Source organism: Filicampus tigris, chromosome 13 (genome assembly GCF_054856515.1).
Source record: "Filicampus tigris isolate MCC_2025a chromosome 13, RoL_Ftig_1.0, whole genome shotgun sequence".
Taxonomy (NCBI): Eukaryota; Metazoa; Chordata; class Actinopteri; order Syngnathiformes; family Syngnathidae; genus Filicampus; species Filicampus tigris.
The window spans coordinates 9,390,098-9,406,183 of NC_141229.1; the positions used below are offsets into that span (position 1 = coordinate 9,390,098).

The 16,086-nt window shown below is 40.8% G+C and overlaps 2 protein-coding genes across 2 annotated transcripts; one reads left to right on the forward strand and one right to left on the reverse strand.

Annotated features, from left to right (window-relative positions):
* Positions 1-307: 307 nt before the first annotated feature.
* On the reverse strand, positions 308-9,653 carry hspa4l (heat shock protein 4 like). Its single transcript, XM_086049098.1, has 19 exons — positions 9,095-9,653; positions 7,720-7,777; positions 7,503-7,643; positions 6,581-6,703; positions 6,396-6,495; positions 5,359-5,492; positions 5,032-5,276; positions 4,883-4,959; positions 4,664-4,815; positions 4,458-4,564; positions 4,007-4,140; positions 3,666-3,862; positions 3,513-3,587; positions 2,591-2,734; positions 1,890-2,015; positions 1,694-1,801; positions 1,485-1,604; positions 1,197-1,358; positions 308-1,108 (listed from the first exon to the last, which is right to left on the reverse strand). Exons 1-19 carry the CDS (start codon positions 9,199-9,201, stop codon positions 917-919), a joined length of 2,502 nt encoding a protein of 833 aa, XP_085905224.1. The 5' UTR covers positions 9,202-9,653; the 3' UTR covers positions 308-916.
* A 326-nt stretch (positions 9,654-9,979) lies between these two features.
* Positions 9,980-15,394, forward strand: chmp3 (charged multivesicular body protein 3). Its single transcript, XM_086049099.1, has 6 exons — positions 9,980-10,302; positions 11,615-11,675; positions 12,359-12,538; positions 12,632-12,753; positions 13,465-13,579; positions 14,161-15,394. The coding sequence occupies exons 1-6, from the start codon at positions 10,258-10,260 to the stop codon at positions 14,295-14,297; spliced, it is 660 nt and encodes a 219-aa protein (XP_085905225.1). The 5' UTR covers positions 9,980-10,257; the 3' UTR covers positions 14,298-15,394.
* The last annotated feature ends 692 nt before the right edge of the window (positions 15,395-16,086 follow it).

Genomic DNA, 16,086 nt, shown 5'->3' on the forward strand with positions numbered 1-16,086 from the left:
GTTGAGCTTAGCAAACCTTCACGGGCCACATGACATAACTTGGGAGGCCCAGATCTGGCCTGCAGACCTTAAGAGTTTGACACCTGTTCTAATGGCACTCCATTTAATAATAGTTTTTTACAGAAAATATTTGACATATATTTAGCAGACTCAACACCCTGGAATATTCCACACCATTTGCCATAATCAGTTTTCCGTTAATGTCTAGCACATCTTGTATTTTTTTTAATAACATACCAATAATTCACCTGGTAAATATGAACTATTTCATCTCATCCGCTCAAAATATGATTGCACAATAGAGGACTCGTGTTTTTACAGCTGAATGTGTTTATTTTTCCAACTTAAATCCTAAATGGAATCTTGCAAGAAAATCAACATGGAAATAGGTGCACCCATCACCTCCTAGAGACTATAGGTCAGCCATTGTTGCCACCGGGAGTGTGTTCTTACATACCTTAAATACGATGATGGCTTTTATTAAATATTAAAATAGATTTTAAGTCCCAAATGTATTACATACAAATATATACTGTATAATTATTACTACTGCATACAAACTTAACAGTTTGTTAACAACTGTTGTCTACTCTAGTTCTCTGGGGGTGGTCACATGCTACAATAGATGACAAAGAAGGCAAATGCTTCCTTTAAGGGGAAGGTGAAACATTTTCAATCAATTGCATTGTCTCTTCTTTAATAGTCAAAAGCTTTTGAGAGCAGAAAAACACACCATAGTCACACGCGAGGATGGACGGGAGAGTGCAAACTGAAAATGTGGAGATGAATAAAGCCACTAAATCCACCTGTGTGGCCGGTGATGATTGAGAAGTGGTCCCAGTTATTTTAACGCTATGCCTAGTGTCTACATGGTCGCTGGTCATCATAGTGATGGAGATAGAGAGATCAGACAATCTTAGTCCACCTCCATCTCCTTTGCTGTATGTTTTGTGTGCTGGCTTCCCTTGGCATCCCCAGTCCCATCTGGGCCTTGCTTGGACGTCGGTCCGTTATTAGGGGCGCCGCTGTTTTGGTCGATCACCTCGTGCGTCTGCTCCGCTGTGGGCTTGGACCTGTTGATCACTGCAGCACACACATCCTGCACCTCCTGCATGGGGGTCACAAGTGTTGAGTGCGTTGAAGTCAGGGCAGAGATAGCAAGACATCTGACTGGGGGTAGAATTGGCATCACATACCTGAATTTTGGCAATGATATCTGCTACTTTGACAACGGGATCTTGAGTGACGGCCAGTTTACTCTGCACATTTATCTTGCTGTTCATCCACACCATGCTGTCATTCAAGCACTTCTCCACGGCGCTGACATCTTCTGCAGCCAAATGGAGATAACGCTCATCCTGTGGAGAATTTGCAATCACATAAGTCATCGTGGAATGTAACATTTTAGGTTATTGACAGTTAAGCGAACAATGATTCATACCCTACCGAATGCAGTGGATCGCGCATATCAAATAAATGCTCACCTTCTGTTTGTAAGAGTCCACAACCTTCATGTAGAATTGAAGCCTCTTGCCAAGCTCCTCAAATGCCTTGGGCCGGTCCTCATGCTCTCTATGCCGGTCTTGAAGAGGCTGACCCAGACTCTACAGAGGACAAGCATGCATTATACTCCAAGCAAGCACACACGCTACCCAATTCCAATACATCAAATGCAAAGTGATATAAAACAAACCGTGAGTGCATTCAGCTTTTCTACATAGACGTCTTTGGATTGGTCCTCCCCTTCCTCATATAGCCAGTTTTCAGTGTCCTCTAGAAGCAATGTCAACCTGTTGCTATCCTATTAGTTGCACACACATTTTAAGAATCAACATCCATATGCTGATTCTTCTAAATATGCAACACAATAAAATAGAAACAGCACTTACTTCGCCTGTGATGTACTTTTCATAGATGCCACAGAGTTTGTTTCGGAGATCATAAACATATTCTTCCACAGCGTTTTTAGCATCATTCGCCTCTTTCACCAGTTTGTCTTGCACAATCATCTGACGCTGTGATTCGCGCCCCCGAAAAACAAAATACAAGATACAGTTTTTCCAGGAAAGAGCCCTTGTTTGATCAATTTCTTGCTTTGTGATGCAAGCTACAAATAAAAAAAAGACCAAAAAAACAAAAAACAAAAGGAGCAACTAAGATACTCTAATGACTTGCATGTGGGCAGGGAAAGCCTCACTCACAGCTGTTTATTGAACGGGTTAAACACACAAAATGAGTGCACTCTTAAGGAGCTGCTGTCTCACGTTCAGACGCTCACACTGCACCACAGCCCAAACACCAGCTCGTGGCGTCATTCACTAGGCCACGTCTCTAAAAGGCAACATATGAATACTACAGTGCGTACAGTAATTACACTTTATAAAACCACCTTATTTCGTTACGTTGACGTTTATTATTATTTTATAAAATACACTTGTGTTTTTTTTGTGATTGAAAATAATAAAATGGTGACATGGTTTCATGGTGACATTTGAAGTATTTTGAATGGAGAAAATGATTTGACAAGAAAACTTAGTGGACACTTGTCAATATCACTCGAGCTTTAGAAAAGACCATTCGAGAAACTCACCTCAAACTGGACAAAGTTGCAAAGCACCTCGCTCTCAAGCTGTCTGATATTGCTGGCCACAATGGGCAGGTCAGCACTCTTCACCTTCACTTTGGCCTTGGTCCCTGCTGGGTCCTGCTTGTCCCCTGCCCCACCAGCAACACCCTGCACCACAAAACACAACACACTTAGCTTCTCTTTTGACATTATATCCTGCAGGACTCACTAAGACATTAAGTCTTAACATGTCTACCCAAACATATTTTTCCCAGAATACGTTCTATGCTGATTAATATTGTGTTTGTGGAATATGAGAAATCCCGTTCTTAGCTCAGAGGTCAGCCATTTTGTTACTTCTGTCGACTGGAAATGACATCACAGTTGCTCAGGGCTGAGGTAACAACCAATCATGGCTCAGTTTCAGAAAAACAGGTTTGCATTTTCAGTCAGCAGAAGTGACAAAATGGCCGCCCCCTGAGATGGGTAAAATTGGGTGTATTTTGCTGCTAAAGTCATATTCCACAAACACAATGTTAATCCCTTGTTTCAACTAGTGGTCTTGCATAGAACATATTCTGGAAAAAAATATTGTTTGGGTTGCCTTACACTTTGAGAAGCAAATGTCATTTTATTAACTGTTGGCATTTCTATCAGTCATTCTTTTTGTTTAGTCTCCTTATATTATACAAGCCATATGAATTATGATAGACCAGAAGAGAACTACAAGACAAAGGTAATGTGAATAAAAATCTGTATGAAAAATAAATGTAAATGATGTAAACTATTTCTTTGAAGAATGGATCACTTTCATCCGTCCATCTGTGTTTTAATTGCTGTGGATATTTCCTTATCAAGGGTTTAAATGAGGGACATTTTAGGCATGGTTGTGTTTATGATGACTCTGGAGTGGAAAATCCAGGACATGGTGGTCCGTCCCACTAACCTTATTGGTGCAAGTGTTGTCTTCATTTGGTAGGTCCCCCTGGCTTTGGACTTCCTGGTCTACCTGCATTTTGGTCTGACGTTTAAATGACAAATACAAACAATGACTCTTATGTCTGATAAACTCTGGAACCTGAAAATGAAATCCCTCTACCTGCTCCTCTACTCTGCCTTCATTTTGCACAAGTGGCTCTGCGTCGATCTGCATGTCCTCTCCCTCTCCTTTCTGCTTCTCAATCAAAGACGCACTGGACACACTGAAGATGCCATGGACATTAAAGCGCACCTTGACCTTCACTTTGGAGCTTTCTCCATCTGGCTGCGGCACCACATTCTGGACTGAAAAGCATCCTGGCAACAGAAGGGGAAAACACTTTCTAACATGAACATAAAATAGATCGCCTCAAAACTCAAAAGCTTCGGTGCTGACTGGTTCATAATCCTTCAGTATGAAATTCACGGAGAGACAATGAGCACAGAATAATCAAACATTACCTATCCTACAATCTGGATATGGAAGCTCTTGAGGGCAGCTATAAAAGGCTTCAAGGTCAAAAGGCTCTTTCTTATGGAAGGTGATGACTTTGGAAAAAGGGGCAGCATGATTCTTACTGAACACTTCACACTCCCTAAAACAAAAGGAAAGAGAAGGGAATGAAAGTTAGATTTTGGACACTGGCGGTAGACAAATTATGGCAGGCAAATTATGAGAAGTGTGACGATAGCCATACAACCCAAAATTGAACTTGGTGTGACATAGAGTAAGGGATGTGGCTACTCAGTACATTCATGCTTCTACAAGCAAACACCAACTCATTATTATTTACATTAATTATGCTACGATTTTATTGGTCCAGTTCACTTTACATCAAATTAGACTGTGCGTAGAGCCCTGAACTAAACGAATTTGACACCCCTGGACTCCCAAGATGGGACGTGCTCTCACCCGAGTCCATCCTCCGTTGATGATTTCCAGCGCAGAGTAATGGGGAAGGGAACAGCATCGGTGATGGAGAACTCACGCACTTTAAACGCTGGAGACAAGATTGCACACTGCAAAAAAAAAAAAAAAAAAGGCGAAAATCAAAACATTAACACAGAATAAGATTTATTCCAGAAAGAAAGAAAGAAAGAAAAAAAGAAAATGGGAACCTGAAGAGCAGAGCCTCTGGCGACAGCTTCGTCAGCGTTGAGCGTGGTGCTGACGTCTTTGCCGAAAAACCTGGCGATCCGGTCTTTGATGGCCGGCATTCTCGTCGCGCCTCCGACTATCTCCACCGAGTAGATGTCGTCTCGGCTCAGCTCTGCCACACAACATTTTGACTTAATATTACCTGACATACCTGAGTGGATTAAATCATAGGGACCTACTTGAATGTTCGAGGGCAGCCTTCATCGGTATCTCTGCCCGCATTAAATACTGGGCACACATCTCTTCAAAATAGCCCCTGTGAGTTTGGAAACTAGGTCAAAATCATGTCACATGCTATCATGCAATATGGCGATGTCTTTATTTGGACCTGTTCATCCTGCTGGAAACGTCAATGTCATTCATGAAGCACTCGATGTTGAGAGGCAGGTCTGAGGAGTTGGCGCTCATGAGCTTCTTGAGCTTCTCGCACTCCTGATGCAGACGCAGCACAGCCCTGGGGTTGTCTCGCACGTTCAGCTTGTACTTGACTTTGAACTCCTCGCAGAAGTAATTCACCAAGGCCTCGTCAAAATTACGCCCGCCCAGGTAGGGGTCAAACGCCGTGGCGAGGACCTGGCGACCAAGCACGGCACCGAAGGAGCTCGGTGAGGAAAAGGTTCAGGGTGAGAATTGAAAAACAAGGAAGGTGACTGACCTTGAGTTTGCCTTTGTTGAAGGCCGTGATTGCGACCTGGTAAGATGAATGTCCCATGTCCACAAACACAACATTGCGAGGCTTCTCGTCTGGAGCGGGAAGGTCTTGCTTGTAGATCCCATAGGCTAACGCCACTGCCAAATAAAATATGAATTATCTTACAATGAATGCATTTTTCCAATAGTGTAGGATTATGCTCATTTTTATGTCTCCACCATAACCTATGATTATATTACAAACATCAATTCACACTGTATAGATTACTTACACAACTGTAGCCACCACATTAAAGACATCCTCCAAACATAGCTGCACAAATATCTACAGTATAATTTATACCATTCCCCTGACAACCATGCCCTTCGTTTATCCATCTTATTCCTGAGGGCTTTCATGGGGAAACGATCATGTTAGCGACTTCCGGTAAGGATTTCCTATTTGTTTCAGCTGGTTTTGTTTCATGCAGCGGTTTATTTAAATGTTTTTTTAACCCACTTTTGAAACTGCTCTTTGCATCATGTCTTAAGCGGTAAGAGTTTGGAAAGTAGTTAAACGTGACTGTACCTTGTCGCTAGCCTCTTTTTTTTTTGTTTATGTCATCCTACCCGCGGCATTAGCAGGATTGAAATATTTTCTCTTCAAAGATGCAACAACAGACGGTTTCACACCGATTGTACAGTCTGGAACTGACTCGCACTAACAGTTTCCATGTAAACAAAACGGCTGTTTCGCTTTACCGGAAGTGCCGCCCATATTTCGTGGAAAGGCTCATGGGACATAGGAATAAGGTAGACATTCAGTTGCAGTAGCGCAATGACTGCTAAAACAACCAGTGCAGTCCAGTTGCATGAGTCAGACAACTGTTGGGGAACATTACATCTGCTCAGGCCTTTGCGTGTGGAGTTTGCATGTTCTAACATGGCTTGCATTAGTTTTCCCTGGATCCAAATTTGATTCCTCGTCCCATTAATGGCTGCACGGCCTAACAATGTACCCTGGCGACAGAAAGCAGCTGACTGTCTTACAATTCTACTGACCTGCGGTGGTGTCATTTATTAGCCGTAAACAGTTGAGCCCTGCTATTTGCGTCGCATCCAACACGGATCGTCGCTCGGCATCTGTAAAAAAGCAGGGCACCTGTAGAATGTAGAGCACAAACAAAGGTAATTTTAATTTTCTGAAGATTGTGAGTAGAATCATCAGAAATGTTTGCATCACTCACAGACACCACGCAGTCCACTACGGGCTTCTTCAGGGCGCCCTCGGACGTCTCCTTCAGTTTGTTGAGCAGCATGCCTGTGATTTGCTGCACTGTGAACACCTTGTCCTCATCCAAATAACGCACCTGGGAAATACTTTGCCATTAATCTCACAGTTTATATGTTTCTTACTTGATCATGAATTTCTTCTGGAACTAGTTGTGATATTACAGCTTACCCTGCATACACAAAGGTAATGTTATTTAAATCACATACTGTAAGAATGGCCAAAGCGATTTCTTTTTTTGGCAGTTGCGAAAGATGGGGATTGTTTTCTTTTTTTACAGACCCTTTTTTTACACACGTTTCATTTATCAAACAGTTTAATCTCGTAAATGTACAACAGACAATTCAGTAAAATGAGCTCTTTTAAGAAATAGTAGTATCAGGCAAGGATTGGGGTTTCAGAATAGGGTATCAAGGCAGGTGTTAGGGTTTTGTGGAAGTAAAGATTCAAGACAGAAGACACAAGAGGGTTACGTCTTCAAATGATGCCTTTAAAGTAGGGTTTCAAGCAAGGGTTTTGGTTTCCGAAAAAGGTTTCTAGCCAGAGTTCTGTTTTGTTTTGTTTTGTTTGTTTGGTTTTTATTACCTTTTGGTTGCTTGGAGCATCTGTTTACCTTGTTTGTACCCTGTTTACTCTGTTTAAAGCTGTTTTTCTGCCAACAGGAGAGTTTGATATACTTCTCAATAGTTATTTCTATTGTGATGGATTTTTATTGGAAAATGCAGTTGGAGAGAATGATATTTGAGTATAAGATAACCCTATTCGGTGGAGATAACAGTAACACCATCATGCCATTCAGGTACAAATCTTTAGTATCCAGACTGATATATGAACAAAATGATGGATGAAAATGTGCATTTTTTTTTCAAACACTTCACCTTCAGCCCAGTTGTTCCATCAGCCAGTTTATGCAAACTGTAAGGTAGTTTGTTTTTTTCTGCTTGCACAAAGGGGTCGTCGAATGCTCTGCCATGGAACCTTTTGAAGCCATGGACTGTATTTTTGAAGTTTGTTATTACCTGTAGGGGGAGGAAAAAGCATCATTTGCACATTTAATTCACTTTGGATAAGTGAACAGCATGGGAGTGTCCTTACTTGACTCTTGGCTGCATTTCCAATGATGCGTTTTTTGGTGGCAAAAGAGACACAAGCCCTTGATGAGGATGAGAAGAGACAAGTGCATCAGCAGATGAAGTAAACTATGGAGAAACAATGGAACTAAGATATGTGGCCACCAGAGGACAAATGCAATTGACTGTGCGTGAGAGCAGAAAGCCACTTTTCGATTACGGTTTACGGACATTTGACAAAGGGGTCTGACGACACATACAGAGGCAGGATTGTTCACCTTCAAAAACCTCCATCAATTTTCAGCCATTTGTCATCATTATCCTTCAAGGGACAAAGAAATATCTATGTAGATATTTAGAGGAGAGGGTGAGCTGGAGGCTGCCTGTCGCAGCTGACTTTGGTCAAGAGGCGGGGTACACCTTGGACTGGTCACCAGTACATTTACAACAATGAAGTAGGGTCTTCAATGAACCCTAACATGCATGCGTGTTTTCATCGGGAGAACATGTAAACTCTACACAGGAAAGGCAAGATTCGAAACCAGACCTCAGACTTACACACACATGCACACATGGACATGCTTGTGTGGTTGTTTTGACAATATTTTATTTACATTAGAAAACACCAAACTGTCTTTCTAGTTTCATTGCTATTTTATAATCCTTCAAGACGAAATTCTACTTACACACTTAGACCACACAGAACCAGATCACATAACTACAGATGCCGAAATGATAGCGTCAACGGGGTGTGCTGAACCTCTTGAGCTTGGGTTTACTCAAGGGCACCTCACCAGTAGCCAAGACACATACTAGAATTTCTAGTCACCCTCAGGTTCCAAAGCCCAAGTCCCTACAGGTGACATGTTGCCTCTCCAACATGCATGACCTTAAAGTAGGGATGTGCAACTTTCTTCCTATGTGGGGCAATTTCATTATTTACTGTGAGTAAAATATGATGCAGGGATATATAGTTTTCCCAATGTTTGACAGCATTAGTAAGTAACACGCTACATTAACACATACATGGCAATTTGCTTTCTAGCGGTTTCAATACAAAAATACACAACCCAAAACGATTATGTAAATTATCAGGTTGCTGGTGATTAGCTGCCAAATATTACAATTGCGTGTCATCACACGCATTCTTTACTTGCTTGTGATGAAATTCTGAGTTCATTTTGACCTTTGTTAACCTGCTTAGGGTAAGAGTAAAAGGCCTTCCTCCCATCCGGACTCAAGGCAGCAGCATCATCTCTGGCTGCAGCCTGCACCAGCATCGCTCGTCAAAACGTCACACAAGACGCACACATTGCGTAACAAACTCGCAACGGGACCGCTTTTCGCGATGACGCCTGTCTTTGATTCATTTATTTATTTCTTTTTTTTTTTTTACTTACGGCGTGCATCTGTCACTGTATTCGTTGGCGATGGTCTCAATGCCACCGCTCCTGGCTACGGCGATGTAGCAGTTTAGGAAACCCACATCAATGCCGACCACTGACATGATGGAAGCTCTTATTTACCCTCCTGAGAAAGTTATCCTTTTGCACTTGTCACCTTGTGAAGAAAATAGTATTACACTATTCTATTCGAATAAAAATAAACGTACGACTCCTCTGAAAATCAACACGTCCGCCAACTACAGGTGCACTCGGTAAATTACGCGCTGTTATGTAATTCGGGTTGTTTATAGCCAACTCATCCGGCGTAATCCCGAGGCCAACGATGACCAGAGCGGATTCTCCCACTCCGAGGCGACCGTAAACATCACCAAAGGATCTAAGAGTCTGATGCGTTTAAGACCCGCCTCCGCACGTCACTGATTTGTGTGTCAGCCTCACTGCCTTTACGTGATTGGCGCGTGCAGCTATCGATAACAGAACGATCTAGAACTCGCTGGAAATGGGAATCTTTGAAAACGTCACAACAGTGCGCTACGATAACTGAGACAATTGGTGATGTGCAACGTTTAAAAAAAAAAAAGAAAGGGTTGTTTTTTTCCACTTGGAGCAGTGTTTGCTTTCTTGGGTTGTTTTTCATAATAAATTGGTATAAGAGCTATACTGTAATGTATAACGTGCTATTTTTGGAGCAAGCTATGAACGCTGCTGTTTGACTACCCTACATGTGTGGTGTGCTATATAAAGATAATTAAAATACACCTAAAAGCAAATCAGTAAAAAAACAACGTAACTTAAATACATTAGCGATGCAATTCATAAATTGATATTTTACAAAGAAAATGCAAATTGGCCTCTGTATACATTCAGATTGATTCGGTATGAGATCAGTTTTCGTGTGCTGAAATATATGCAGGCGGATAAACAACTCCAAGAGTACCAACGTCGTTATAATTCTGTTTTCATTCGCTAGCTTTTGATTGAATGAAAGATCCCTTTGCTGTTTCTTACTGTGTAAAGCACGGACTGTTCCTTCTAATATCCGCACTGAGCCGACTGAACGAGAACAGGAAGTGCAAGTCCCGTATTGTTTCCAGGTAGCCAATTACTTGCAGTGAGTTAGTAGGCTAACAATTTGATATTTACGCCATTTTGGCACAATGGGACTGTTCGGTAGAACACCGGAGAAGCCACCGAAAGAGCTGGTAAGCACAGACCACTAAACAACCGGATGACAGTCTTGAACAGCCTCTGATAGATGTCAAACATGACAGCGCTAACTTTGCTAACGTTAGCTCTCACCAAATCACTGTACAATCCTTTTCGAACACATAGATTGATAGCTGAATGCCGAATACACGTCTGCTTGAATCTATGTGTAATGTGCGTTTGTGTCCCAATGAGCGGACCCGCCGGTCATAAATAACTGTTAAATGGAGCGCAAGTTAGCGAAGCTAACATCGAAGCTAGGCATGCTGTCAATCACCTCGATGTAAACATGGTGTCATACAGTGGCCGAAAGTAAAAAGTAGTTTTATATCTAACGTATTGAAGGAAGGAAGGAAGGACGGAAGGAAGGGGCTCCCTTTTAATGTCTACCAGGTCATCAACCCACCCACAAAGCCACACCAGCACTTGAAACCCTGAGACTGGTCTTAAAACCCTAATTTGAAACCTTAACCCTTGCCCACAACCCCAACCCTGTCTTGGAACCAGGATTTGAAACCAGTAGTACAAATCAAAACCCAGACTAGAACACGAACTCTAGTTAGAAAGAACCCCTACTTTGAAACACTAATCCCTAATCCTGTCTTGGAACCTGATAAAGAAACTCTAACACTTGCTTTGAAACTCTATTTTGGGATTCTAACCCATGCTTGTTCCAACTATCTTCATCTCGGGAAGCTTTTATCGAAATTAATTTCGATGGATGTCTCATAATTTTCAGGATAAGCGGCTTGGATAATGGATGCATGAATGGTTTGAGAAATGTTGCAATGATGAAGGACATTTCCAGCATTTACGAACCTTAAAGGGAAGTCAAGTAAAACATATATATTTACAATCTGTTTGATGCGACCTCACTACTATAAACATGGAATTCTGATTAATTTGAACATGACATGACAGTGCCTCAGGGCTCATATAATGACAAATCATAATTCAACTGTTTTCCATGTTTGGTCATGTGACGTTTGCAAGCTGAGTCCTGAGGGACTGTGATGTCATTTTCAGTCAACAGCAAGTGGCAAAATGGCCGCCCCCTTAGATGGATAAAAACGGGTGGGTTTTGCTGCTTACCGGTAGTTCATATTCCACAAACACAATATTAATCCCAATACCGTGTTTAGACTAGTGGGGCCGCATAAGAACATTATTGTAAAGAACATTTTTGACTTGACCTACTTTTTTTTAAGTTTGACTGTTTAATTGTAACAAATGGAGGTGTAATAAAATGAATCCAATTCAAAATTTAAGTGTATACTTACTTTTGGCCCACCCTGTATTTCGTTCTAGATAAATGAGTGGACCCAGAAAATCAGGAAGGAATCAAGATCGATCGACAGACAAATTAGAGGTAAGGAAATGGCAAGATTTACACAATGGATACATTTACATGCAGCCTATAAACCTTTTAAAACCCAAATATTGGCAGTATTTGGGTTTTTAAAAGCCATGTAAACTCGCGCGATAACCCGAATATGCCCGAATATGCTCATTTATATTCATTTTCATCAAATGTTTATTCTTACTTTTTGTCCAAAGTTATTTCTGTGACCGCTGTGGGTTTTTCTTTCATTAATAGGTTTACCAACAAATTTGTCCACTTATGTATAATCACATGGATAATTTGTCATCTCGCTATGAAACAGGAAGCAAATGAGGTCATTACATTATTTTTTTTCTCGCCTGACCCAAAATCGAATTAGGACAAATTTCAGAGTTACACGAACACTCTGTTGAACGACTTTAAAATTAATAAAAAAATGTTATGTTTACAGTGGGAGTTTATAAATTACCAGTCAGTGCATTTAGATGACGTCAATTCATGGGATACATCCATTCTGCTTGTTTACACTGCATTCGCATTGGCTGACTTTTTTATCTCCATCCGGAAGTGACCTGATTCCGATCTGAACATATCCGATTCCACTTCCATGGTGCATATTTCAGTTGCCCGCAGAATTTCTCAATTGTGTCCCCGAAATGGTGCGGTATACGTCCAGCCTAAATCAAATAATAAATTCATGTCTTTTCCAGATATTCAAAGGGAACAGGAAAAAGTGAAGAAATCCATCAAAGATGCTGCCAAAAAGGGACAGAGGGATGTTTGTGTGATTCTCGCTAAGGAAATGGTTCAGTCAAAACGAGCCGTCACAAAGCTCTACTCCTCCAAAGCCCACCTCAACTCGGTGACACTCAGCATGAAGAATCAGCTTTGTGAGTTGTGCACGGCAGTCCTACTTAATGCTTGGACTGCATTAATGCCTGCAAAGCGGGTGCATTTTCTTGATTATTTGTTTTTTTTCCTAGCTTTACTGCGTGTGGCCGGTTCCATGCAGAAGAGCACAGAGGTGATGAAAGCCATGCAGAATCTTGTCAAAGTCCCCGAGATACAGGCCACCATGCGAGATCTATCGAAGGAGATGATGAAGGTCTGCAGCCATATTTACTAATACATAATAGTGGCTTGCCAAAGTATTTGGTCGTTGAACCTTTTCACCGTTAAAGATGTAAAATTTTAGTTTTTATGTAAAGAATCAACACCAAATGGGACACAGTCATGAAGTGGAACGGAATTCATACGATATTTGAACCTTATTTTGTTTTTAAATGAATAATAAAAAGTGGGGCATGCAAAAAATTTTCGGCCCCCCCCCTGAGTCCTTTTGCTGCGATTAGCGCTACAAGTCTTTTGGGGTATGTCTAAAAGATTAAAGTATCATAAATTTCATTCCACTTCACAATTGTGTCCAACTTGGTGGTGTTCTTCACAAAAACAAAAAATCCAATTTATTTATCTTTGTTTGAAGTCTTAAATGTGGCAAAAGGTCAAAAAGTTCAAGGGGGCTGAATACTTTCACAAGGTATTGCCTCCAATTAGTGGCCTCTGATGTAATAGACACTAAATTCTTTGCCTACTTGTTCTCCACTTAAAAAAAACAACATATTTTTCAAAATATCATAGCTCCAACCTTCCAAAAGCATTTTTACAAAATACCTTAATTCTTCTTGTGCCGTGTGATGACATATTCGCGAAACTGCTTACATCAGGAGTATCATAAACCCAGGGCCGTCTTGTATTTGAATGACAGGCCCCCAGAGTGAGATGTTTGCCAAATAGAACGGCTTATGTATTTTTCCAGGCTGGGATCATTGAGGAAATGCTGGAGGACACGTTTGAGAGCATGGAAGATGGAGAAGACATGGAAGAGGCGGTTGAGGAGGAAGTTGACAAGATCCTCTTTGAGATTACAGCAGGTGATGTCTCAGATCAGGCAACTACATTTTATGCAATAAGATTACTCTATTAAGGACTCACCCACAATAGGTGAAAATCTGCAACGTAATGAGACTTTACCACATTTTTCCTATTTTATCCACTCACATTCTCTGCACACATTTAAACTTAAAACATACTTCAATTTATTAAAAAACACAAACTTATTCAATCACACTTTTGAAAGTATTCCTGAGTGCCTTTTCTCACTCCCTTGCGAACAGTTCACGTCTTTCGTTTATCACCTACAAAATGGGCGTCCGTTGTAAGCGGATAGACGGACCGGTCTGTCACATAGGTGGAATGACCAGCTCTGAACACAACCTGTGTTACTTGAATTGTATATGGAAATTAAAAAAAATAAAAGACATAGGCATTAAATCAGATATAAATAATTCAACTGAGAATATAAAGTCATATAGTAGGCTGATAATAACTATAAAACTATAATAAACTGATAATAGAGCATTAAAGATCAAAGTTCAAGACTTTTCAGAGTACTTGGACCTGAAGTGTAAATCCAACCTAAATGTTCTATTTTGATGCTTTGCGTTATGTTTAGGTGCCCTCGGCCAAGCGCCCAGCAAAGTCACAGACGCCCTGCCCGAGATGCCCTCGGGGGCGACCGCAGCCTCAGAGGACGAGTCCGAGGAAGACATTGAAGAAATGCAGTCCAGACTGGCTGCGCTTAGGAGCTAAATTGTTGTTTGTTTCAGACAATTCAGCTTTGAGCTGTTGCAGAACTGAGCAATCCTCTCTGCGACTTGCTCTGTCATTTGCGCATAATCATCTGGGGTAATATTTGTGCTTGGGTCATTCATGCCACTTTTGATTTGGTCAGAAGATTTTTGCTTTTTTATTATCAGTGGTAATCCTCAGTAAGTTTACTATCCAAAGTCAATAAGAAAGAAGGTGAGAGAATGTGTAAATAATGTAAGTATGAAAAGCCTACTGTGCCTATAGTGCTTCATCTTACTCCTCTTTCGTCCTTTGATATGGACACCATGGTATTGTTGGCTATTTATGTTTCCAAACTCACCATTGACAAAATGGTCACTAACATGGTCACATCACTAACTAGTCCTTGTTAACTAAAACACTAGAGTTGACGCGTACGTTTCTTTTTAAAGGAAGTCAACCCCAAAATTTTCAGTATAATAATATGTTCTATCCGCCCCATTAGTCAAAACACGGCATTCTGATTAATATTGCGTTTGTGGAATACGAATCAAACTGAATAATCCACCTGTTTTTATCCATCTTAGGGCGGCCATTTTGTTACTTGCTGTCTACTGAAAATGACATTACAGTTGCTCAGTGCTCAATCATGGCTAGGCTTCATAAAACAGGTGAGCCGTGATTGGTTGTTACCTGAGCCCTGAGCAACTGTGATGTCATTTTCAGTCGACCACCTCAGATGGCTAAAAGCGGGTGGATTTTGCTGCTTAATTTATATTCCGCGAACAACATTAATCAGAATGCTATGTTTAGAAGCATATAGAACATATTGTCAAGAAAATGTTTGGGTTGATTTTCACTTTAAATAGACATTTGTACAGTCGGTGTCTTCGATATGAATTACGCTTGTCGTAAAAATGCACGTATTCTTCCCCAATTAATTTGTTGTGCATTAACACTCTGCGTGTCCAAAGTTTGTTTTGAATGAGGAAAAGACAAAGTGATAAGGCACTGGAATGGCTGGTTAGTACAGGCAATCCGTATTGTGGAAGTGCAATGTGTGTATATATATTTTTTTCATGGGGTGAAATAATAAGGAAATAAACTTTTAAGGACAATACGCCTCTGAACCAATATTTTATCCCTATTCTATTTCCCCAAAGGTTTTTTTAAGCAATTCCCTTGCCTCTTAAAATGGACGGGACACTTTTAGTAGCTGCTTTTGAATGACTGTAACAAAACTTTTCTTGTTTTGTGGCTCCTTAGCTGCAGGGCCGGCAGAGCAATGGCAGCAACTCACAAAGCATACTGTAGGGGTGCTCACAAGAACTTTAAATCTCACTCTAAAGCACTACTTGTTAAAAACAAAAAGAGTGAAGTATAAAACTAACGTGTGTCCTTGGCAAAATTAAGACCAAACAAATGAAGAGGAAAAAATAACACTGCAAAACAGTTGGATAATACTTTATAATAATTGCACTTAATCACTTGATGAGGTACTAGATGTCTTTTGAGATAACATTTTGCTTGCACCTCTGCTGAAAAAATTGGTGGTAGGCTTGCGATGTGTGGTCTCCCTGAGGGACCGTAGCACGGGCTTCGATCCTAGGACGCTGCATTCTATTAGTTCACCACTAGATGGAAAAAAAACATTCTTTACACGACTCCAAACTACATGCGAATCCAAATTTATTCATTTAATTTCGTCTCTCTTGTATGTATTGAATTACGTGCCTTACACTGATATAAAACTGTAGTGAAAATGTCATTTTGATTTGCAGATTAAAATGAGTATACATATTTTTTTAAT

What these genes read in the sequence shown, in the direction of transcription:
- hspa4l (XM_086049098.1), bottom strand. Translation starts at nt 9,201, where the DNA reads ATGTCAGTGGTCGGCATTGATGTGGGTTTCCTAAACTGCTACATCGCC. An exon ending in ATGGAACAACTGGGCTGAAG is followed by an intron (nt 6,704 to 7,502) that starts GTGAAGTGTTTG and finishes AGTATTTCCCAG; the next exon opens with GTGCGTTATTTGGATGAGGA. An exon ending in GCAACTTTGTCCAGTTTGAG is followed by an intron (nt 2,016 to 2,590) that starts GTGAGTTTCTCG and finishes CGCGAATCACAG; the next exon opens with CGTCAGATGATTGTGCAAGA.
- chmp3 (XM_086049099.1), top strand. Translation starts at nt 10,258, where the DNA reads ATGGGACTGTTCGGTAGAACACCGGAGAAGCCACCGAAAGAGCTG. An exon ending in CAGCATGAAGAATCAGCTTT is followed by an intron (nt 12,539 to 12,631) that starts GTGAGTTGTGCA and finishes TTTTTTTCCTAG; the next exon opens with CTTTACTGCGTGTGGCCGGT. An exon ending in TATCGAAGGAGATGATGAAG is followed by an intron (nt 12,754 to 13,464) that starts GTCTGCAGCCAT and finishes GTATTTTTCCAG; the next exon opens with GCTGGGATCATTGAGGAAAT.